Source organism: Mandrillus leucophaeus, unplaced genomic scaffold, assembly GCF_000951045.1.
Source record: "Mandrillus leucophaeus isolate KB7577 unplaced genomic scaffold, Mleu.le_1.0 Scaffold676, whole genome shotgun sequence".
Taxonomy (NCBI): Eukaryota; Metazoa; Chordata; class Mammalia; order Primates; family Cercopithecidae; genus Mandrillus; species Mandrillus leucophaeus.
The window spans coordinates 576,751-602,563 of record NW_012107319.1 but is presented as its reverse complement, the minus strand read 5'-3'; the positions used below and the strand labels follow the sequence as shown (position 1 = coordinate 602,563).

The following is a 25,813-nucleotide window of genomic DNA, read 5'->3' as shown; positions in this document are numbered from 1 at the left end:
CTGTTAGTCTGATGGGCTTCCATTTGTGGGTAACCCGACCTTTCTCTCCGACTGCCCTTAACATTTTTCCCTTCATTTCAACCTTGGTGAATCTGATGATTATGTGTCTTGGGGTTGCTCTTCTCAAGGAGTATCTCTGTATTTTCTGGTGTTCTCTGTATTTTCTGAATTTGAATGTTGGCCTGTATCTCTGTATTTTCTGGTGTTCTCTGTATTTTCTGAATTTGAATGTTGGCCTGTTTTACTAGGTTGGGAACGTTCTCCTGGAAAATATCCTGAAGAGTGTTTTCCAACTTGGTTCCATTCTCCCTGTCACTTTCAGGTGTGCCAATCAAACATAGATTTGGTCTTTACACATATTCCCATATTTCTTGGAGGATTTGTTCATTTCTTTTCATTCTTTTTTCTCTAATCTTGTCTTCTCGCTTCATTTCATTAAGTTGATCTTCAGTCTCTGATATCCTTTCTTCCTCTTGATGAATTTGGCTATCGATACTTGTGTATGCTTCACGAAGTTCTTGTCCTGTGTTTTTCAGGTCCATCAAGTCATTTATGTTTTTCTCTAAACTGGTTATTCTGGTTATCAATTCATCTAACATTTTTTCAAGGTTCTTAGCTTCCTCACATTGGGTTAGAACATGTTCCTTTAGCTCTGAGGAGGTTATTACCCACCTTCTGAAGCCCACTTCTGGCAATTCGTCAAACTCATTCTCTGTCTAGTTTTGTTCCCTGGCTGGTGAGGAGTTGTGATCCTTTGGAGGAGAAGAAGCATTCTGGTTTTTGGAATTTTCAGCCCTTTTGTGCTAGTTTCTCCCCATCTTCGTGGATTTATCTTCCTTTGGTCTTTGATGTTGGTGACGTTTGGAGGAGATCCCTGAATGGGCATCCTTTTTGTTAATGTTGATACTATTCCTTTCTGCTTGTTAGTTTTCCTTCTAACAGTCAGGTCCCTCTGCTGTAGGTCTGCTGGAGTTTGCTGTAGGTTCACTCAGACCCTGTTTGCCTGGGTATCACCAGTGGATGCTACAGAACAGCAAAAATTGCTGCCTGTTCCTTCCTCTGGAAGTTTCATCCCATAGCGGCATCTGCCAGATACCAGCCAGAGTTCTACTATATGATGTGTCTGTCGGCCCCTACTGGGAGGTATCTCCCAGTCAGGAGATACGGGGATCAGGGACCCACTGTGGAGGTAGTCTGTTCCTTATCAGAGCTTGTACACTGTGCTGGGAGATTTGCTGCTGTCTTCAGAGCTGTCAGATAGGGGCGTTTATGTCTGTTGAAGTTACGCCCACAGCCACCCCTTCCCCATGGTACTCTGTCCCAGGGAGATGGGAGTTTTATCTGTCAGACCCTGGCTGGGGTTGCTGCCTTTTTTTTTTTTTTTCAGGGATGCCCTGCCCAGAGAAGAGGAATCTAGAGAGGCAGTCTGGCAGCAATGGCCTTGCTGAGCTGCGGTGGGGTTTGAACTTCCCTCTGGTTTTGTTTACACTGTGTGTGTTAAACCGCCTACTCAAGTCTCAGCAATGTTGCACATCCCTCCCCCGACCAAGCTCAAGTGTCTCAGGTCAACCTCAGACTGCTGTCCTAGCAGCAAGAATTTCAAGTCAGTGAATCTGAGTTTGATGGGCTCCACCAGGGTGCAACCCGCTGAACCAGACCTCTTGGTTCCCCGGTTTCCGCCCCCTTTCCGGGGGAGTGAATGATTCTGTCTCTCTGGTGTTCCAGGTGCCACTGGGGTATTAAAAAAAAATACAAACTCCGCAGCTGGCTGGGTGTCTGCCTAAATGGCCACCCAGTTTTGTGCTTGAAACCCAGGGCCCTGGTGGCATAGGCATCAGAGGGAATCTCATGGTTTGCTGGTTGCAAAGACCGTGGGAAAAGTGCAGTGTCTGGGCCAGAGTGCACTGTTCCTCCCAGTACAGTCTCTCACGACTTCCCTTGGCTCGGGGAGGGAGATCCCCCAACTCTTTGTACTTCCCAGGTGAGGTGATGCCCTACCCTGCTTTAGCTCACCCTCTGTAGGCTGTACCCACTGTCTAACCAGTCCGAATGAGATGAACCGGGTACCTCAGTTGGAAATGCAGAAATCACCCACCTTCTGTGTTGATCTTGCTGGGAGCTGCAGACTGGAGCTGTTCCTATTCGGCCATCTTGCCAGCAAATTAAATAATCAAATGATTTCATCTTTAGTCAATGGAAGCCTTTCAAATTGGCTCTTGGGTCCCATTGATCTAATCCCAGTAGATTTTGAGAGTTTTCTTGTTTTCAGAATGACAAGATATCCGTCTTATGTCTCACATGCCCCAGATCTGGAATCTGCTATTTTTCCAAAGAGTTTTGGCTCCTTTTAATAGAAAATGATATTTAGAAACCACAATTGGGGTGCTAGAGTTACTTATTGATGATTTTATTCATATCACTTAATGTCTCAAAAAGTGCTCATTTCTATTCATTTTCTTTCACTGACTCCTGTTTTGTCTATGCCATTTATTATGATTTACTATCCTGTATTATTAAACCTTGGATATGCCAACACTGTATTTTCTAAGTAGGCAAATCAGGCACATCAAGGACTGGAACTCACATCACTTGACTTGCTATCCAGAATTCTTTTTGGTGTATCATGAATGAATTGGAAGGTTAGATATTTGGAGAAAAATTTCGACCTGAGTTAGAAATGTAAAGTTTTATTAGTTTTCCACTTGGAAACCAGTGTCTTTACTTTTCTAATATTTTACTGTCAAAATTAAAGCTGAGTCAAGAAAAATAAGTTAGAAATTAGGCTAATTAATGTAATGTAAGAGGAATTTAGAGCTAGAGAAAAAGGCAGCATTTATAAGCACAGTTTAAAATCGCTGATAGAATCCTGTGGCCTGTTTTCAGTGCATTTGCTGGCACAGGCAAATAAAATACACTGTACACCATTTCTTGGCTTGTAGTGGTCTCATTATATAGACATGTGTATTCTATTGTTGCTTGAATATTTAGAAGTTGCTATGGCCAGATTAGATTTTTAAACTATTCCTACAAACTCCAGACAAGCAAGTTACTACAATTCTCTCTTTCCTGTGTGGTTTTGATGGATATTATGTAATATAGTGTACAACTCAATCAAGAAATAATTCACCCACTCTGCAGTGTGAAAACAAACTCTGAAACTAGTAGTTTAAATTAGATGGGCATGTGATAGTAGTTAGGAGATCACTTAGGTGGATACCACTGTAGACTAAGTGTGAGATGAGGACAGCATTATCAGTGGTATTAAATAAGGGGATGATAGAAGAGATGCTGGAGGTAGAAAAAGATCTAATTAAACCAACATTTATTGAGGGTCAGTGATTTGCCAAGTATGATTTGAGGCACTAATCATGCAGTGATGAAAGAGAATGGCAAAGTGATCCTCCTTATGAGTTATCCATTAAATATAGGGGAGATAAGGAAGATCGATGTGTGGTCTTAGGTTTTTGGCTTCAAAAATGGCTAGAAGCCACGTCATTACTATAGTGATAGGAAATGCTGATTTCCCCCTTTTTCTCCAGAAAAACAATACACGGTTTTATTAATTAATTGACACATCTATGATGCCTTTCTCCCTGCATTTTTGGGGGTGTACTCTTTAGTTACCTTTTCACACCACATTTTTTTAAAAATATAACTTTCTTTGGAAAGAGTGAAAACTTCAGTGTTGATCATCTCGATTGAAAGATAGTTTAATCTTTCATCTGTACTATCCTTGATTAGAGTTAATCAAAATCAGTCTTTTAGGGGATTTCTTTTGATCCTGAACTTTTTCAATTGGAAATGGATTATTCTGTTCTTGTCCTTCAAGCCAGGTATTCAAGTAATATTAAATAATATTCGGTAACTGAGGAAAGAGTAAACATTTTTATGAAACAAGTTTAAAAATGAATGCTTTAGTTTCTCATTAATTTTTAGTAGACTAAAATGTGACAGTTATATTAAATAGTGGGTTGGCTATAAGTCTTTATGCTTCTTATTCAAGCATTTATTGTCATTTTAAAAATTGAAATGTATTTTTGTCTATAATTATGACAATAGCTTCTATTTATTAAGAGCTACTAATTGTCAGACCCCTTTCTTTGTGGTTTCCATACTTTAACTTACTTCTCATAGCCTTATGAGAAATTAATACATATAAAGACACATAAAAATGAATTCGTAAATTTTTTGCAAGTTTTCCAGCATTTTGCCCTTCTAAATTCTATTGTGTTCCAATTGATACTTCCTCCTAATACCTTAATGTCAGAATATAGAACACTATAGAAGTCTGTGTAAAAGAGCAGGGACCAGAATTTCAGCCTCTCTACCTTTTCCTGTTTTACAATTTAGTTCAAAGACAAAACCTTTAAATAAGCATGAGTTAGTATCTCAAGAGTGGACTGTATTCAGTCTTTACTTTTATTTAAAGTTTCATAACCAAGCATAGTAAGCAAATTTTGAGAGGGCATCTTTCCTGACAGTCACTCATTTTGAAAGCTTTTATTACATTCCTGGTGGCTCCTCATGCTAATTCCCATGACTCTCTGGTGATCCATTGAAAGATACATTCATTGTGAGGGGACAAGGAACTTGTTCTCATTTGTGTCCACTATTCTGAGAAATTTGCTCACAAATATTTATTTATTTATAAATATAATATAGCAATGATGACACTGGAATATAACATATAACAAAATGGAAGAGATGTGAAAGGCGAAAGAGGACATTAATAGATCAATTGCGCTCTTGATTTCCTACATCTTAAAATGAAATAATAATAATAATTATTTTTTGAGACCATGTTTCATTCTTGTTGCCCAGGCTGCAGTGCAATGGTGCAATTTTGGTTCACCACAACCTCCACCTCCAGGGTTCAAGCGATTCTCCTGCCTCAGCGTCCTGAGTAGCTGGGATTACAGGCATGCGCCACCACGCCTGGCTAATTTTTTCTATTTTTAGTAGAGACGGGGTTTCTCCATGTTGGTCAGGCTGGTCTCAAACTCCCAACCTCAGGTGATCCGCCCAACTCGGCCTCCCAAAGTGCTGGGATGACAGGTGTGAGCCACCGCACCCGGCCAAAATGAAATAATTCTTATGTTTTTATGGAGCACTTTAGTTTTCAAAGTGAGATGACGGACTTAATATGAAAAACAGATCTTGATGCACCCATGCTTAAAACCCTTTAATAGACAAGCTTTGCATTTAGGAAAAACAATTCTAAACTGAACATAATGCTTGTGAATCGTGCTACTTTACTTTAGTCCCTGTCATTCTTCCTCTTGCTCTCACACGCATGACTCACCGACCTTTCTGTTCCTGGAACAAACCAAACTTATTCCATCAAAGGAATGGAAAGCTTGTCCCGAAGTCCAGTCAAGTGTGGCTCCTTCATGTTGCTTAAGTGTCAGCTCAAGTGTTACCTTTTCAGAGAGGCCTTCTTTGACCTCCAAATCTAATGGAGCCCTTCCTCTCCTCCTGGCCTCAAGTGATACATTACTGTTTTCATTATACACTTACCAGTATCTGAAATTATCTTATGTATTTTTTTAGTCTGTGGCAAAAACTGCATGGAAGCAGATTCCTTATTTAGTTTTGTCACCTCTGAATTCCCAGCACCTAGAGAGTATCTGTCACATAGTTGGCACTTAATGAATGTTTGTTGTTGAATGAATGTAATGGAAAGGACTCTGGAGTCAGCAAACTTGGTTTTTGAGTCTGTTGCTTTTGAGTACATGCAGGAGGCAAACCATATGACCCCATCAGGCCTTATTCTCTCAACATTCTCAAGATTAAATAAACCGAAGTTTTTGCAAAGCAGTTTTAAAAGTATAAATTTTAATTATCACAACAATCCTTTGATGACAGATAATATGAATCATTGTTTTCATAGTTGAAAGGCAGATACAGATGACCAAGTTTACCTCTCTTTTTCCTAAGCATTAGAAAACCACTAAGAAGGATGTTCTTTAAATTATAGTTAGTTAATGGCAGTGTTAACTCTATAACCTGGATTTCTTGATGTCTATTTAGCCTTCTATATATTCCATATTAACAGGTGAGCTCAGTTTAAATTCCTACATTCTGGTAAAAATAATTTCTTCTTTTTCTGTCACCCATTAAGAATGATTTATGTACCATTGAAAGGCTGATTTAAAAAAACAGAATTCCATGTTTGAGAAGGTAGCATATATATCAATATTCTTTACAGTCTAATTCACTAGAAGTGAGGCAAGTAACTAGGGACTTTCTGCTGCTAAGGATGTAAGCATCGTGTAGTGGAGACCCTGAAACTGTAATAGTTACCATCACAAGCGGGCTTTAAGCAGTTCTGGGTACAAGTTAGACCCAGTTCTGCAGGTGAATTGCAGCACTGTACCTCTGTGGTAGCATTTCTCACAAGGTTTTGTGGGAAGATCTGGGAAGGGAAAGATTCAATATCTATGCCCAGGATCTCTGACTCCAAATATCATCCCAGTCCTTCTACATCTGTAGAGCCACTTTCAGTTAATAAAAAAGAAAACTCCTGTTTTCATTAGTAGTCTCATTCTTGAGGGAAACCATTATTTTCCATCTTAGCTCACTCCTGACACCATAGTTATTCCAAATTCCTATCAAGACAAATGTTAAGTATACATATTCTAAAGCTTTTGGAAAAATACAATTTAGGCCAAGTGTCTAATGACCCATTTAATTTCTTACTGAGAAGGAAGATGAGCTATGATATAGTATTTCCAAATGACATGTGAAATAGACCTGAAAGCATGGCCTCCTTACTCTGCCTTTCACTTTTTGTTTCTGAACATAAAAGACTTTTTGTTTACTTACTATGCCATTCATTGGTCTACAGATTGTGCTGCAGGCCTTGTTAGCCTGTATTCCTTTTTTCTTATTTTAATTGTTATTTACGTGAGGTTAAACAGTTTTACCCCAGCTTTTTGAGGTATGACTGACAAATAAAAATTGTATATATTTTAGGTTGATAATATGATGTGATGTAAGTATATATTATGAAATGATTACCACAATCAAGCTAACTAGCATATCAATTACCTCATTAGTTATCATTTTTTTATTTTTATTTTTGTGGTAAGGAAACTTGAGATCTATTCCCTCAGCAAATTTCAAGTATAAAATAAATTATTAACTATAGTTACCATGCTGTACATTAGGTCTCCAGAATGTATTCATTATATATCTCAAAGTTTGCACCCTTTGACCAACATCTCCTCTCTGCCTCCTCCCCAGCCTGGGTTAATCAACATTCTACTCTCTGTTTCTGAGTTTGACTTTAATTTTTTAGATTTCAACATGCAATCATGCAGTATTTGTCTTTCTGTGTATGGCTTATTTCACTTAGCTCACTGTCCTCCAGGTTCATCCATGTTGTTGCAGAGGGTAGGATTTCTTTTTTTTGTAAGTCTAGATAATATTCTCTTCTGTGTGAGAGTGTGTGTATGTGTACACACACCCCAGTTTCTTTATTCATTCTTCAGTTGATGAACACTTAGGTTGTTTCCATAGCTTGGCTACTGTAAATAATGCTGCATTGAATATGGGACTGTAGATACCTCTTTGAGATAGTGATTTTATTTCCTTTGGAAATATATCCAGTAGTAGGATTGCTGGTTCATATGGTCGTCTTAATGCTGCAATGAATATGAGACAGCAGATACCTATTTGAGATAGTGATTTTATTTCCTTTGGAAACATATCCAGTAGTAAAATTACTGGTTCATATAGTAGTTCTACTTTTAATTTTTTGAGGAACCTCTATACTATTTTTCATAATGGCTGTACCAATTTAAAGTTCCACCAACAGTGTACAAGTATTCCCTTTTCTCCAATCTTCACCCACGCTTGCTATCTTTTGGCTTTTTGATGATAGCCTTGCTAACAGGTATGAAGTGGTGCCATTTTGATTTGCATTTCCCTGATAACTAGTGATGTAGTGATGTTGAACATCTTATATACTTGTTGACCATTTGTATGTCTTCTTTGGAAAATCGTCTATTCACGTCGTTTGCCCATTCTTTAATCAGTTTTTTTATTTGCTATTGAATTGTATGGGTTTCTTTTGTATTTTAGATACTAATTCTTTATGAGATATATGGTTTGCAGATATTTTCTTCCATTCTGTAGATTGCCTTTTTATTTCATCAATTGTTTCCTTTGCTGTGCATAAACTTATTAGTTTGATGTAGTCCCACTTGTTTATTTTTATCTTTGTTGTCTGTGCTTTTGTTGTCAAATCCAAAAAGTCATTGCCAAGACCAGTGTTATTAAGCTTTTCCCCTGTGTTTTCTTCTAGACGTTTGTGATTTCATGTCTTTTGTTTGTCTTTAATCCATTTTGAGTTAGTTTTTGTGTATGCTATAATGGTCCAATTTCGTTCTTTTACACATGGATATCTAGTTTTCCCAGCAGTATTTGTGAAAGAGACTATCCTTTCTTGACATTTTGTGGAAAATCAGTTAACTATATATGCATGGATTTATTTCTTGGCCCTCTATTCTGTTCCAGTGGTTTGTGTAACTGTTTTTATGCCAGTACCATATTGTTTTAATTACTATAGCTTTATAATATAACTTGAATCAGGAAGTGTGGTGCCTCCAGCTTTGTTCTTCTTGTTCAAGATTGCTTTAGATATTTGGGTTTTTTGTGGTTCCATACAAATTTTAGGACTTAATTTTTTGATTTTTGTAAAAAATGCCATTGGGATATTGATAATGATTGAACTAAATCTATGGATCCCTTTGGGTGGTATGGACATTTGAACAATTTTAATTCCTCCAATTCATGAATGTGGATATCTTTCCATTTATCAGTGTGAAGAATTGTATTTGTGTCTTCTTCAATTTCTTTCATCAATATTTTAGAGTGTTCAATATACAGATATCTCACCTCCTTGGTCAAATTTATTCCTGAGTATTTTATTCCTTTTGATGCTATTGTAAATTATATTGCTTTCCTAATTTGTTTTAGGATTGTTCATTATTAAGACATAGAAATGGCAACTGACTTTTATATGTTGATTTTGTATCCCACAAGTTTATTGAATTTATTTGTTTTAATACTTTCTTGGTAGAGTCTTTAAGGCCTTCTATAATAAGATTATGCCACATGCTAATAGAAACAATCTTAGTTCTTCCTTTCCAATTTGGATGCCTTTGTTTCTTTTTCTTGCCTAATTGGTTTGGCTGGGACTTCTGGTACTATGTTGTAGAGAAGTAGTGAGACTGGGCACCCTTGTTTTTTTCCTGATCTTAGAGGAAAAGCTTTCAGCTTTTAACCATTAGTATAATGTTAGCTGTGGATTTGTCATACACGGCCTTTATTATGTTGCAGTTCATTCGTTCCATGCCTAATTTATTGAGTTTTTTTTAAATTATAAAATGAAGGTGAATTTTGTCAGATGCTTTTGTTTTGGTGTGTATTTAGATGATCGTATAATTTTATTCTTTGTTTTTAATGTGGTATATCATGTTTATTGATTTACCTATATTGGACCATCCTTGCATCTCAGGGATAAATCCCACTAGGTCATGCATATGACACTTTGAATGTACTGTTGAATTTAGTTTACTAGTAGGTTATTGAGAAATTTTACATCCATGTTCATCAGGGATATTGGCCTGTGATTTTTTTTTTCTTGTAGTGTTCTTGTCTGGCTTTGTTATTAGGGTAAAGCCAGCCTCATAAATTGAGTTTGAAGTGTTTTCTTTTCTTTAATATTTTGGAAGAGTTTGGGGAGAATTGGCATTAATTCTCCTTTTAAAGTCTAATAGAATTCATCATGAAGCTGTCTGGTTCTGGACCTTTCTTTGTTGGGAAGTTTTGTTTACTGATTTGATCTCTTTACTAGTTATAGTAAAGAGATTATATATATTATATATAGTATTATATGTATTATATATAGTAAAGAGATTTGTATATATACAAAATCTGTTACGATTTCATATTTCATCATCATTCAGTTTTAGTAAGTTTTAAGTTTCTAGAAATTTATGTTATGCAGTTTGTTAGCATATAATTATTATAGTAGTCTCATAATATTTTTGTGTCTCTGAAGTATCATTTATAATGGCTTCTCTTTATAATTTTATTTATTCGAGTTGTCACTCTTTTTTTTTTCTTACTATTCTAAGTGAACTAAAATAGATACTAATATACTCTTGGTTCATGCTACTGGGGTCACAGTTCTGCCCCTCTTTTCCTCCCCCACCACATTTGTTTCAGGAAGACAGACAGACTGGGGTTCAGATTCTTAAAACCAGGGAGATACTATTCCTGATATTTTAGAAATTTCAACACTATTTTTAGTTTTGGGAAAAGAACAACGAAAGACAAAAGCTTTTAGCACCAAAATACACAAAGTGTGGTCTATGGACCAGAAGAATCAGCATCACCTGGCAGCTTGCTAGTTGTTTTAGTACCTTTTCTATTGCTTGTAAGAAAATACTCAAAACTGCATAATTTTAATGAAAAAAAAATCATTTCTTATGAAGGCTGAGAAATCCAAGGTCAAGAGGCCACATCTGGTGAGGCCTCCATGCTTGTGGTGACTCTCTGCAGAGTTACAAGGCTGCAGAGGGCATAACATGATGAGGGAACTGAGCATGCTAGCTGAGGTCTCTCTTCCTTTTTTCATAAAGCCACCAGTCCCATTCCTATGCTAGTCCATTAATCCACTAATCTGTGAATGGGTTAATCCATTCAAAAGGGCAGAGCCCTCATGACCCAATCATCTTTTAAAAGCCCTGCCTCTCAGTACTGCTGCATTAATGATTAAGTTTTAACATGAAACTTGGAGGGGACAAACATTCAAACTGCAGCCAAAATGAAGACCCTTCATCTACAAACTAAAGCTGTGTAATCAGTATCTACATTTTAGTAAGATCTCTAAATGATTTTTGTATACCTTAACATTTGAGAAATGGGAATGCTAATGGTCACCTGATTACTCTGAGTATCAAGGCTTTACAATTTTTTGCTTGTAGAAAATCTGAGTTATAGTACCCTATTTAGGGTTGCAAATGTACTTCTCTACCAAGGAAATAGGGACTTTTTTTCTTATTTATCATTTTGCATTGCCCCATACTAGAATTTATAAAACTTTGGTGCATGTTAGCATATGAGGAGATTCATTTATTTATTTTTAAAGAATAGTTGGTCCCTTCCCCTACAGTCTGAAGCTACTGGATTATGGTTAGGGCATCCATATGTTTAACACACTCCCTATTCAACTAAGTGTTAAAACTTGATAAGCCTAACTTCATTTGAAGAGTACATAAACATATGTATAATGAAATATTTATGAACCACATCAGTTTTAATGATTAAATAACATGGCAATAATATGCATTTAGTGTCCTTTTGTATCTTCTACTTTAATGATTGTCAATTTAAATTATAATAACATTAGGGAATTAACTTTACCCAAGAAATCTGAATGAATTACATATACATAGAAATACTGAGATTTTTTGGTAGAGGAACTTAATAATTTTAAGGCTTTTGGGAAGGAAGTTGGTGATAATTTCTTAGGACATGTTGTTACCATAAAACAGCACATCCTGGTGATGACTCATCAAAAATGCCTCTCGGCTGGGCATGGTGGCTCACGCCTATAATCCCAGCACTTTGGGATCATGAGGTCAAGAAATCAAGACCATCCTGGCCAAGATGGTGAAACCCAGTCTCTACTGAAAATACAAAAGTTAACTGGGCATGGTGTCGTGTGCCTGTAGTCCCAGCTAATCAGGAGGCTGAGGGAGGAGAATCACTTGAGTCTGGGAGGTAGAGGCTGCAGTGAGCTGAGACAGCGCCACTATAGTCCAGCCTGGTGACAGAGTGAGACTCCTTCTCAAAAAAAATTAAAAAGCCTCTTTTTGGTCCTTTATAACTCTTTATGCAGAGGGGCTTGCCTAATTTGGAAATTGATAGTAATGGACTGATTTTTTTCATTTATATATAAAATAAATTATACAGATATAACACATCTGGTTTAATTGCCTTAGATGAGTTCATATATCCGAACACTGACTTTGCAAACATAGCCTGTTTCTGTTACCCAGGAAGTTTACTTGTGCCACTTTCAGGCAAAGGTTTCCTGGTTTCTAACACCATAGATTAGTTTTGCCTGTTTTGGGGCTTCCCACAACTAGAAACATACTGTATGTATTCTTTTGTGTCTGGCTTCTTTTATTAAATATAATGTATTTTAAATTTATTCATGTTGTTTCCTGTAACAGTTCATGATTTTTTGACTGCTGGTTAGTATTTCTTTTTTTAAATTATTAAATTATTATTTTTTATTATACTTTAAGTTCTGGGATACATCAACAGAATGTACAGTTTTGTTACATAAGTATACACATGCCAGGGTGGTTTGCTGCACTCATCAATCTGTCACCTACATTGGGAATTTCTCCTAATGTTATCCCTAGCCCCCCACCCCCGACAGGCCCCAGTGTGTGATGTTCCCCTCCCTGTGTCCATGTGTTCTCATTGTTCAACTCCCACTTATGAGTGAGAACATGTGGTGTTTGGTTTTCTGTTCCTGGAATAGTTTGCCGAGAATGATGATTCCCAGCTTCATCCATGTCCTTGCATAGGATACGAACTCATCCTTTTTTATGACTGCATAGTATTCCATGGTATATATGTGCCACATTTTCTTAATCCAGTCTATCATTGATGGACAGTTGGGTTGGTTCCAAGTCTTTGCTATTGTGAATAGTGCCACAATAAACATACCTGTGCATATATCCCTATATTAGAATGATTTATAATCCTTTGGGTATATACCCAGTAATGAGATTGCTGGGTCAAATGGTATTTCTAGTTCTAGATCCTTGAGGAATCACCACACTGTCTTCCTCAATGGTTGAACTAATTTACACTCCCACCAACAGTGTAAAAGCATTCCTATTTCTCCTCATCCTCTCCAGCATCTGTTGTTTCCTGACTTTTTAATGATCATCATTCTAACTGGCATGAGATGGCATCTCATTGTGGTTTTGATTTGCATTTCTCTAACGATCAGTGATGATGAACTTTTTTCATATGCTTGTTGGCTGCATAAATGTCTTCTTTTGAGAAATGTCTGTTCTAATCCTTTGCCCACTTTTTGATGGGGTTGTTTTTTCTTGTAAATTTGTTTAAGTTCTTTGTAGATTCTGGATATTAGCTCTTTGTCAGTTGCATAGATAGATAGATTGCAACATTTTCCTCCCATTCTCATGGTAGTTTATTTTGCTATGCAGAAGCTCTTTAGTTTAATTCAATCCCATTTGTCAATTTTAGCGTTTGTTGTCATTGCTTTTGGTATTTTAGACATGAAGTCTTTGCCCATGCCTATGTCCTGAATGGTATTGCCTACGTTTTCTTCTAGGATTTTTATGGTTTAAGGTCTTTTGTTTAAGTCTTTAATCTATCTTGAGTTGATTTTTGTATAAGGTGTAAGGAAGGGGTCCAGTTTCACTTTTCTGCTCATGGCTAGCTAGTTTTCCCAACACCATTTATTAAATAGGGAATCTTTTCCCCATTGCTTGTTTGTGTCAGGTTTGTCAAAGATAAGATGTTTGTAGATGTGTGGTTTTATTTCCAAGGCCTCCATTGGTCTATATATCTGTTTTGGTACCAGTACCATGCTGGTTCGGTTACTGTAGCCTTATAGTATAGTTTGAAGACAGGTAGCATGATGCCTCCAGCTTTGTTCTTTTTGCTTAGGATTGTCTTGGTTATGCGGGCTCTTTTTTGGTTCTATATGAAGTTTAAAGTAGTTTTTTCCAATTCTGTGAAGAAAAGCAATGGGCAGTATGGCCATTTTCATGATATTGATTCTTCCTTTCCATAAGCATGGACTGTTTTTCCACTTGTTTGTGTCCTCTCTTACTTCCTTGAGCAGTGGTTTGTAGTACTTCTTAAAGAGGTCCTTCCCTTGTAAGTTGTATTCATAGGTATTTTATTCTCTTTGTAGTAATAGTAAATGGGAGTTCACTGTTTTTTTTTTTTTTTTTTTTTTAAAATAAAATGGGGTTTCCCTTTTTTTTTTTTTTTTTTTTGAGACAGAGTCTCGCTCTGTCGCCCAGGCTGGAGTCTGTCTCTTATACACATCTAGATGTGTATAAGAGACAGGATTACAGGCTTGAGCCACCGCGCCCGGCCGAGTTCACTCTTGATTTGGCTCTCTGGTGGTTTTTTTTTTTTTGAGATGGAGTCTTGCCCTGTTGTCCAATCTGGAGTGCAGTGGTGTGATCTCAGCTCACTGCAACCTCTGCTTCCCTGGTTCAGGCATTTCTCCTGCCTTAGCCTTCCCAGTAGCTGAGACTACAGGCAACTGCCACCACAACCAACTATTTGTTGTTTTTTTGTTATTTTTATTAGAGAGAGGTTTCACCATGTTGTTCAGGCTGGTCTAGAACTCCTGACCTTGTGATCTGCCCACCTCCACCTCCCAGAGTGCTAGGATTATTGACTGTCTGTTTGTCTGTTATTGGTGTATAGGAATGCTTGTGCTTTTTGCATATTGATTTTGTATCCTGAGAGTTTGCTGAAGTGCTTACCGGCTTAAGAAGATTTTGAGTTGAGATTATGGGGTTTTCTAAATATACAGTCTTGTCATCTGCAAACTGAGACAATTTGACTTCCTCTCTTCCTATTTGAATACCCATTATTTCTTTCTCTTGCCTGATTGCCATGGCCAGAACTTACAATACTATGTTGAATAAGAATGGTGAGAGAGGGCATCCTTGTCTTGTGCTGGTTTTCAAAGGGAATGCTTCCAGTTTTTGCCCATTCAGTATGATATCGGCTGTGGGTTTGTCATAAATAGCTCTTATTATTTTGAGATATATTCCATCGATACCTAGCTTATGGAGAGTTTTTAGCATGAAGGGGTGTTGAATTTTGTTGAAGGCCTTTTCTGCACCTATTGAGATAATTATGTGGTTTTTGACATTGATGCTGTTTATGTGATGAATTACATTTGCATATGTTGAACCAGCCTTGCATCCCAGGGATGAACCTGACTTGATTGTGGTGGATAAAGTTTTTGATGGGCTACCGGATTCGATTTGCCAGTATTTTATTGAGTATTTTTGCATTGATGTTCATCAGGGATATTTGCCTGCAATTTTCTTTTTTTGTTGTGTCTCTGCCAGGTTTTGGTATCAGGATGATGCTGGCCTCATAAAATGAGTTAGGGAGGATTCTCTCTTTTTCTATTGTTTAGAACAGTTTCAGAAGGAATGGTACCAGCTCCTCTTTGTACCTCTGGTAGAATTCGGCTGTGAATCCGTCTGGTCCTGGACTTTTTTTGTTGGTAGGCTATTAATTACTGCCTCAATTTCAGAACTTGTTATTGGTCTATTCAGGGATTTGACTTTTTCCTGATTTAGATGTGGGAGGGTGTATGTGTCCAGGAATTTATCCATTTATTCTAGTTTTCTAGTTTATTTGCATAGACATGTTTATAGTATTATTTGATGGTAGTTTGTATTTCTGTGGGATCCCCTATATCATTTTTTATTGTGTCTATTTGATTCTTCTCTCTTTTCTTCTTTATTAGTCTTCATAGCAGTCTATCTATTTTGTTGATCTTTTCAGAAAACCGGCTCCTGGATTTGATGATTTTTTGAAGGGTTTTCGTGTTTCTATCTCTTTCACTTCTGCTCTGATCTTAGTTATTTCTTCTCTTCTGCTAGCTTTTGAATTTGTTTCTTTGTAGTGTCGATTGTGTTTACAATTTGGTATGTTTTTGCAGTGGTTGCTACTAGTTTTTCCTGGCCATGTTTAGTGCTTCCTTCGGGAGCTCTTGTAAGGCAGGCCTGGTGGTGAGATAAAATTTCTCAACATTTGCTTGTCTCTAGAGGATTTTATTTCTTCTTAGCTTATGAAGCTTAGGTTGACTGGATATGAAATTCTGGGTTGAAAATTCTTTTCTTTAAGAATGTAGAATATTGGCCCCCACTCTCTTCTGGCTTGTAGGGTTTCTGCTGAGAGATCTGCTATTAGTCTGATGGGCTTCCATTTATGGGTAATCCAACTTTTCTTTCTGGTGCCCTTAACATTTTTTCCTTCATTTCAACCTTGGTGAATCTGACAATTGTGTGTCTTGAGGTTGTTCTTCTCGAGGAGTATCTTTGTGGTGTTCTCTGTATTTCCTGAATTTGAATGTTGGCCTGTCTTTCCAGGTTGGAGAAGTTCTCCTGGAAAATATCCCGAAGAGTGTTTTCCAATTTGGTTCCGTTCTCCCCGTCACTTTCAGGTACACCAGTCAAATAAAGATTTGATTTTTTCACATAGTCCCATATTTCTTGGAGGCTTTGTTCATTCCTTTTTATTCTTTTTTCTCTAATCTTGTCTTCTCACTTTATTTCATTAAGTTGATCTTCAATCTCTGATATCCTTTCTTCTGCTTGATTGATTCAGCTATTGATACTTGTGTATGCTTCACAAAGTTCTCTTGTTGTGTTTTTCAGCTCCGTCAGATCATTTGTGTTCTTCTCTAAACTGGTTATTCTAGTTATCAATTCATGTAATCTTTTTTCAAGGTTCTTATCTTCCTTACATCAGGTTAGAACATGGTCCTTTAGCTTGGAGGAGTTTGTTATTACCCACCTTCTGAAGCCTACTTCTGTCAATTCGTCAAACTCATTCTCTGTCCAGTTTTGTTCCCTTGCTGGTGAGGAGTTGTGATCCCTTGGAGGACAAGAGGTGTTCTGGTTTTTGGAATTTTCAACATTTTTGCACTGATTTCTCCCCATCTCTGTGAATTTATCTACCTTTGGTCTTTGATGTTGGTGACCTTCAGATGGGGTCCTTGAGTGGACGTGTTATTCCTTTTTGTTTGTTTGTTTTCATTCTAACAGTCAGGCCTGTCTGCTGCAGGTCTGCTGGAGTTTGCTGGAGGTCCATTCCACATCCTGTTTGCCTGGGTATCACCAGTGGAGGCTGCAGAACAGCAAAGATTGCTGCCCGTTCTTTCCCCTTTCCAGGGAAGCTTTGTCCCAGAGGGACACCTGCCAGATGCCAGCCAGAGTTCTCCTGTACGAGATGTCTGTTGGTCCCTACTGGTAGGTATCTCCCAGTCAGGATACATGGGCATCAGGGACCCACTTGAGGAGGCAGTCCGACCCTTAGCAGAGCTCGAATGCTGTGCTGGGAGGTCCACTGGTCTCTTCAGAGCCATCAGGCAGGGACGTTTAAGTCTGCTGAAGCTGTGCCCACAGCCGCCCTTCCCCCAGGTGCTCTGTCCAGGGAGATGGGAGTTTTATCTAGAAGTTCCTGACTCGGGCTGCTTCCTTATTTTCAGAGATTCTCTGCCCAGAGCTGCTGAGTAGTATTTCATTGTATGAATATATCACACAACTTGTATATTTATTGTCCTGTTGATAGCACTTGGGTTATTTTTAGTTTGGAATTATTATGAATAAAACTACTGTAAACATTGCTAAAGTCTTTTGCTATGGACACACAATTTCATTTCTCTAGGCTACATACCTAGCAGAAAAATCACTGGCCATAGTTTATAAGAAACTTTACCTAACAGTTCTCTAAAGTGATTACATCCGTTTTCAATGTCGCCAACAATGTATGAATTCCAGTTTCTTCACATATACTTGTAAACATTTGATATTATTAGTCTTTTAATTTTAGCTATTTTTGTAGGTGCGAAATATTGGCCAGGCACGGTGGCTCACGCCTGTAATCTCAGCACTTTGAGAGGCCAAGGCGGGCGGATCATGAGGTCAGGAGATCAAGACCATCCTGGCCAACATGGGGAAACCCCGTCTCTACTAAAAATACAAAAAATTAGCCAGGCGTGGTGGCGGACGCCCGAAGTCCCAGCTACTCCGGAGGCTGAGGCAGGAGAATAGCATGAATCCGGGAGGTGGAGCTTGCAATGAGCTGAGATCGCACCACTGCACTAGCCTGGGTGATAGAGCAAGACTCCGTCTCAAAAAAAAAAAAAAAAAAAAAAAATCATATCATATCTTACTGTTGTTTTACTGTGCATTTCCCTGATGACTAGTGATGATGAGTACTATTTCATGTGCTTATTGGCCATTTCTGTATCTTCTTTTGTAATGTGTCTGTTCAAGACCTTTTACTCATTTAAAAAATTGTGGTGTTTTTCTTTTTATTATCTATGTTTTCTGATATGAGTCATTTGTCAGAAATATTTTAATGCGAACATTGGCTTGCATTCTTAAATGGTGTCTTTTAAGGAATGGAAATGTTTAATTTTGATTAAATCTGATGTACTTATTTTAAAACTGCTAGTGGTTTTTGTGTCCTAAGAAATATTCACCTTAATCTTAAAGTGGTGAAGATATTCTCTTATGTTTTTTCTTTGAAGACTTATAGTTTTAGCTTTTACATTTAGATCTATGTTCCATTTAATTTTCTTATGTGAAATGAGGTAGGAGTCCAGGTTCATTTTATTCCATGTGTTTTTTCAGTTGATTCAGCAATGTTTGTTGAAAAGACTTTCCTTTCCTATCCAACTACTTTGACATTTTTGTTGACAATCAATCAATTGACCATGTAAGTGTGGGTCTGTTACCAAAACTCTTTTGTGTTCTGTTCTATGCCTATCTTTATGTCAATATAGTACCATACTTTCTTGATTTCTGTAGCAAGTTGCTATGGTTCGAATGTTTGCCGCCTCTGAAACTCATGTTGAAACTTAATCTCCAGTGTGAAGGTACTAGGCGGTGTGTCCTTTAAGAGGTGATTGGGTCATGAGGGTTCTGTTGTCATGGATAGATACATCCTTTTCACGGGTTAGTTGATTAATGGGTTACCATGGGAGTGGGTTAGTTATCAGGAAAGTAGTTCTGTTATAAAAAGCCAGGTAGGTTCTCTCTCCTGAGGCCCCTCACCATGTGGTACCCTGTACCACACAGAGACTCTGCAGAAAACCCCCACCAGCTGTAAGGCCCTCACCAGATTTCACCCTTAGACCTTGGGCTTTCCAGCCTTCAAAACTGTAAGAAATAAATGTATTTTCTTTATAAATTACTGCATCTTGGGTATTCAGTTGTAATAACAGAAAGCAGACTGACATAAGTCAGTATCAAATAATATCAGTTCTCCAACTTTGTTATTAAGAGAGTTCTTTTTCAAGATTGTGACAATTCAAAATCATTTGCATTTTATTCATGCTTTAGAATACTTGTTAATTTTAAAAATTGGGATTTTGTTGAATCTATAGACCATTTGGGAAGGGTGGAGATGTTAATAATATTGAGTCTTTTAATTCTGAATATGGATCTCTCCATTTATTTGGTTTCTTTAATTTTGCAATGTTTCAGTACAGAGGTCTTTCCATATTTCATTAGCTTTATTTCCACATTTATAATACTTTTGATACTATTGAAAATGGTATTTTTTTCCCAATAAAGAAACCATTAATCTTATGTCTTGTGACCTTGCTAAATTCACTTTGTTCCACTATTGTTTTTGTAGATTCCACTTTCTATGTAGATTATTATGTTTTCCGTAAATAATGACAGTTTTATTTTTTCCTTTATAATCTTTGCATGTTTTATTTCTCATTTGTGCACATAGCGGTCGCGAGAACTCCTTGTACATTTTTGAATAGAAGTGGTATGAGAATGTATTCTTAGCTACTTACTGATTTGAGAAGGAAAGAATTTAGTATTTTACAACTCAGTGTGATGTTATATGTACATTTTTTTATAGACAGCATTCACATTCATGGGTTAAGTCCTACTCTTAGTTTGCTGAAAGTTTTATCATAAATGAGTGTTAAATTTTGTTAAGAACTTTTGATGCATAAATTGAGATGTTCATGTGATTTTTTTTTTCTAGTCTCTTACTTTATATAAGTTGAATTTTGAGTGTTAAACCCATCTTGCATCTCTCTAATAAATCCCACATGGTCATGATATTTTAAAATATATTGTTATATTTAATTAGCTAATATTTTGTCATAGATTTTTATATCCTTGTTCATAAAGAATAATGGAAAATTTACTTATATGCTAAATCAATGGACTATAATTTTTTGTAATATCTTTGTCTAGGTTTTTTTTTTTTTTTTGACTAGGGTTGTGTTGGCCTCATAATAAAAATTGGGGGGAGTTCACTTCTTCTTTATTTTCATTTAATTCCACTGAAACAAATAGTTTTATTTTATTTTTTCCCCTTGACTGTTTCGTAGAAATTGTTGGAAGAAATTACTGTTGAAGCTATCTGGACCAGGAGTTTTCTTTGTGGGAATGTTTTTGATTAATAATTTAACTTCTTTATTAAATAATTGGACCAATTTCAATAAATAGTGTTTTTCAAAGACTTTGTTCATTTCGCCTGTCCAGTTACCCTTTTAATGTTTGTAGGATCTAAAGTGGTGCTTTCCATTTGAATACTGACTCAGGCAATTATTTATGTTTTCTCTGTTTTTTCTTGGTTATAATTACTAAGGCATAGCAGTATATTTATTTGTCCAAATAATTAACTTTTTAATTATTTATTTTTTTAATTGTCTTTCAAATTTATATTTCATAGTTTTTTTACTTTTTGGGTTTAATTTATTGTACTATTTCTAGCTTCTTAAGGTGGAAGCTTAGATATTGGTTTCATTTTTGTTTAATATATGCTTTTAAAGCTAAAATTTCTCTCTAAGTGCTGCTTTAGCTGTATCAAAAAATATTTGATTTAAAAAATTGTTGAGTTTGAAATATTTAAAAACTTCTTTGGCTTTTAAAAACTCACGGATTATTTAGAAGTATGTTGCTTAATTTCAAAGTATTTTAGGACTTTCACTTCTGAAAGTCTGTAGGACAACTACAGATCCTATAGATAACAGAAAGATGATGAGTGGAGAGGTGAAATAGCCAAAGTCCTCGAAAAATACTATTTATTGAAACTCGTCCAGTTATCTACTAATAAGTTACATTTTTAATAAAACGCTTTTCAACAAAGAAAACTTCATATCCAGATGCCCTTTGGTCAAGGAACACAATCAGTATGGTTTCAATTTTTTGAAATCTGAGACTTGTTTTCTCTGCAGCATATTGTCTTTTTGGTGACTGTTTCATATGCATTACAAAATGATATGTTTTCTTCTGTTGTTAGTTAGAATGTTTTGTAAATATTAACTAGGTGAAGTTGGTTAATAATAGTGTTGTCCAAACCTTCTGTTCCACTAATTTTTTCTGGTCTAATTAAATAATACTGAGTGCTAGATATTAAAACCTCATTATTTTTAATGTGTCTCTGCTTATTTTTTTTTCATTTTTTTGTTTCATATATTTAGAAGCTTTCATATTAGATGTCCACACATTTAGGGTTTTTATCTCTTTCTGATTGAGTGCTCAGTTTATTACCAGAAAATTTCTGTCTAAAATTCTTACTGCTGTCCCTCTGTAGGTAATGTATCATTTTTCCTCTGGCCAGTTTTAGGAATTTTTTTTTTTTGAGATGGAGTCTTGCCCAGTCGCCTAGGCTGGAGTGCAGTGGCCCGATCTCGGCTCACTGCAAGCTCCGCCTCCCGAGTTCACGCCATTCTCCTGCCTCAGCCTCCTGAGTAGCTGGGACTACAGGCGCCCGCCACCACGCCCGGCTCATTTGTTTTGTAATTTTAGTAGAGACGGGGTTTCACCTTGTTAGCCAGAATGGTCTTGATATCCTGACCTCGTGATCCACCCGCCTCAGCCTCCCAAAGTGCTGGTATTACAGGCGTGAGCCACCGCGCCCAGCCCAGTTTTAGGAATTTTATATTTTATTTTGATTTCAGTTGATTGTACATGATGTATGCAGGTATGATTAACTTTGTGTCTCACTTGGGGTTTGCTGAAGTTCTTTGATCTGAGAATTGGCGGCTTTCATTAATTTGGAAATTTTTTGGCCATGTCTTTTCAAATATTTCTTCATTCTCTCCTTTTTCATGAGAAAAATTTACTTATATGCTAAATCAAGATCACTTGATATTGTTCCATAAGTTCTAGATGCTCTATTCCTTTTACCATGTTTTTATGCCTTGGGGTTTCATTTTTTGATAATTTCTATTCACTTATCTTCAAGTTTACTTATCTTTTCCTCCAATGGATGCAGGTAAACCCATTGTATAAACCATTTTCTGATGTATATTTAATTCCTAGAATTTTTCTTTGTATCTTTATGTATAGTTTTCATCTTCCTTCTGAAATTTTCCACATCTTTGTACATGTTTTCCGTCTTATTTACTAGATTCTTTAACGTATTTATCATTGCCATTTTACAAACACTTTTTGCTACTTCTGATATTTAGGATTTAGGTAATCTTTGAATCTGCTTATGCTGTTTTTCTCCTGATCAGGTATAAAAATTTCTTGCTTCTTTTCAAGTCATGGCCACCGTTTTATATTTGAGAAAGTCTGTGGCTACGTGGATAGGAAGAGGGGCAGACTCTCTCTAGGCTGTTCTATACTGTTTCCAACTTTCTATGTACTACTTATCTACTCTGTGTATTTAGTTAAGGCTCACCAGAAGAAACTGCTGAATGAAGGAATGCTTGTTTTGTGGCAGAAACTCCTCAGATTTCCAATCTGTTACACCAGCTTTGAGTGATTTTTTACATGCTATGGCAAATTCCTTCTCATCAGTATTCCCTTTCTGCCAGAGATTAAAGCAGTTGTGAATCACTTCTATATGACGAAAGGTTAAAACTTCTGGAATTTAGTTCTTTTGGGTTTCTTTAAATTATTTCATTTCTGCTGGGCTTAAAAAGCATATGAATTTGTACTTTATCTGGTATGTACTCGCTGTGAATGACAGTCTCTTGCAACTTTCTGCATTCTAACCAGAAATGAAGTTCTAGGACTTATTTTAGATGGTGTATGAAAACTATGAAACTGAGTGTTTATGAATTAAATAAGAGAGGTCTTAATGTTTACAATTATATCTTATTTTAAAAATTAAATTCTATCAGCTGTATCTTAGAAATATTTTCACTAAATACTCTTTGAGTGTCCCTTAAATGCAAGCCCATATTTAAAAGAAAAATGTTTGCTAATATTCAGATAGTAAAAAGAATGAGATAAGGTTCTACAGGCTATGCCCAAAGGATAAATTCTAGTAAATATTTTGCAAAAAGCTCAAATTTTAGAAAATGTGTATAAGACAATTATGAATTAAGATTTATCATGCTCTTCAGCCGCTATTCATTGTCCTCCTGCAATAATATATTTAAAATTTGGCTATTTTAAACAGATTTAAGTTAATTCTAATAGTCACAAAATTAACTGTATTTCAACTGGGTCTTGTAATTTCAAAATGTAAATGTATAATGGCCAGATGTTGACTTTAATTAATATATTTAACTTGCCTTTTTTTTCTCCCTAGGAATCCTAAAACCAAAATTTTAGAACGAAAACAGAAACATGGCTCACTATATTGCATTTCTCTGCACAGTTTTGGTGCTGCTTCTTCAGAATTCTGTGTTAGCTGAAGATGGGGAAGTAAGATCAAGTAAGAACTATCAGCATTGTCCTTTTTTGTTATCAACAAATTAATCTGGAAATTAAACTAGGGGAGTTCAAGTAATGGTTTTAAGGGTCTCATTCTTACTGTTTTTGATTCTGTAACTCCCTAAAATAAATGAATTGCTATGTTACTCATTAACTGAGAAGAAAAGCTTCCCTCAGAGATAATTTTGAGAGGACTCTATGGCAATAGTTTATTCAACTAACACATCAAGCTTTGGAACAAACAGTCTGGTATTGAGTCCATGTTCAGCCACTTTTGAGCTGCATAATGGAAAGATAAAGAAAGCCTTGTAGATTGGTTATCAGGACTGAATGAGATAATGCATGTTAATGGTTCAGCGCAGTACATCTCAATGAATGTTGTTATTGCTTGTAAGAAAGCTTGCATATAGAGATAAAGAGCTATATTAATTATAGTTCTGTTACCCAGACTATCATTTAGAGATAGCATACTTTTTTTAAAAAAAGTTTGCTTGTATTCACATTTTAAAACTCATAAACATTCTACTTTAAATTAACTATGGTCTCTATAAAAGTTAAATGAGATGGTTTGATAATTTGATTCAACTTGGCTTAAAATTTATTAATACAATGATATTTAAAGCTTGCTTAACACTTTTATAGTTTAATTCATGCAATCACTCTATAATGTGTACACCCTTTCCTTTTTTTTTTTTTTTTCTTGGGTGGGAAAAGGGATTTTAAAAAGTTAAGGGGCTTACCTAGTAAAATACAGCTTGTGAGGGCAGTAAGTAGTATTCGAACCATGTTTTCGCTCTTCAATCACCTTCCTTTTCTATAATGTCATTCATCTCTCTAAGGAAGAGGTTCTCAGGACGGATATTATGTCTAGGGCTTATTAATGGCATTATTTGCTTGTGTGCCCATGCTCTTGACTAACTTTGCAGTTATGAAATACATGTTCTGTGGCTCTGTGACAGGGAGAAGGGTAGGAAGGGCCAAGAATAACCCTCTAAGAGTGAATCAGGTGGCACACAAACACTAGCAGCTTCAGACAACAATGAGTCTCAGTATTTAGGAAGGGCCAACATTGAAAAGCTCTGCCAACAAACTCTTCTATCCTTTCGTCTCCCCACACAAAAAACAAAAAAACAAACAAAAAAACCAATAAAAGCATAAACCTTTAATCCCAGTCCATCCAGCTTCCGAGCTTCCAAAAATAACAGAAAAATTACATTCCCTTGGGTTAGCAAGTTTGCCTCTGGGCAGAACTCCATTTCTGCTGTCCCCTCCTTGACCTCTGGCAGTGGCCACCATGGCAGAGCTTGTTGGAATTGTGTCCCTTACACCTTCTGAGGATACTACCACCTGTAGTAGAGCACTTTAGGAATAATGTCATAATCACAGATACATTTTTGAGACAAATCCCTATTTTGGCAATTCTTTTTATTTTTTGAACTTCTTGACTGTTATAAATTTAGGAGGGGGTGGCAACCTAACTGTGGAAGGTCAGAAAAGGTTTTATGGTAAAGCTGACAGGCAATCAGGGATCTGAAACAAGAGTATTAGGTAAAGAGGAAGACATTCTAATAAAAAGGAAGAGCAACTGCAAAGGCCCAGAGTTGGGAGACTAACACAGACTAAAAGATAAACTGGTTTGTTGGGGCAATTCCGATAGTTTGGAATGGCTAACAAAATGCACAGAAAAGAGCAGCTATATTTGTCTTCTTCTGTAACTTCTGTACTCAAATCAGCAATAATAGCTATTATTTATAGCCCATATGATAATGAGATAATTTTATATTCATGCTTCGTTTTACATTTAGCATGCTAGCATTTATCACAGGGAAAGTCTTTTTCTTTTCTTTTTTTTTTGACATTTTTAAAAATTATACTTTAAGTTCTAGGGTACATGTGCACAACGTGCATGTTTGTTACATATGTATACTTGTGCCATGTTGGTGTGCTGCACCCATCAACTCGTCAGCACCCATCAACTCATCATTTGCATCAGGTATATCTCCCAATGCCATCCCTCCCCCCGCCCCCAAAATAGGCCCTAGTGTGTGATGTTCACCTTCCAGAGTCCAAGTGATCTCATTGTTCAGTTCCCACCTACGATTGAGAACATGTGGTGTTTGGTTTTCTGTTCTCGTGATAGTTTGCTGAGAATGATGGTTTCCAGCTGCATCCATGTCCCTACAAAGGACACGAACTCATCTTTTTTTATGAATGCATAGTATTCTATGGTGTATATGTGCCCCATTTTCTTAATCCAGTCTGTCACTGATGGACATTTGGGTTGATTCCAAGTCTTTGCTATTGTGAATAGTGCCGCAATAAACATATGTGTG

The 25,813-nt window shown here is 36.5% G+C and overlaps 1 protein-coding gene across 1 annotated transcript in view; it reads left to right on the top strand.

Moving 5' to 3' along the window:
- Nucleotides 1-25,813, top strand: part of COL21A1 (collagen, type XXI, alpha 1) — a 204,853-nt gene that overhangs the window by 49,895 nt on the left and 129,145 nt on the right. The window contains exon 4 of the mRNA XM_012002053.1: nucleotides 23,356-23,481. Coding sequence (XP_011857443.1) covers nucleotides 23,394-23,481 — 88 coding nt within the window. The 5' untranslated portion in view covers nucleotides 23,356-23,393. The remainder of the gene's footprint in view (nucleotides 1-23,355; nucleotides 23,482-25,813) is intronic.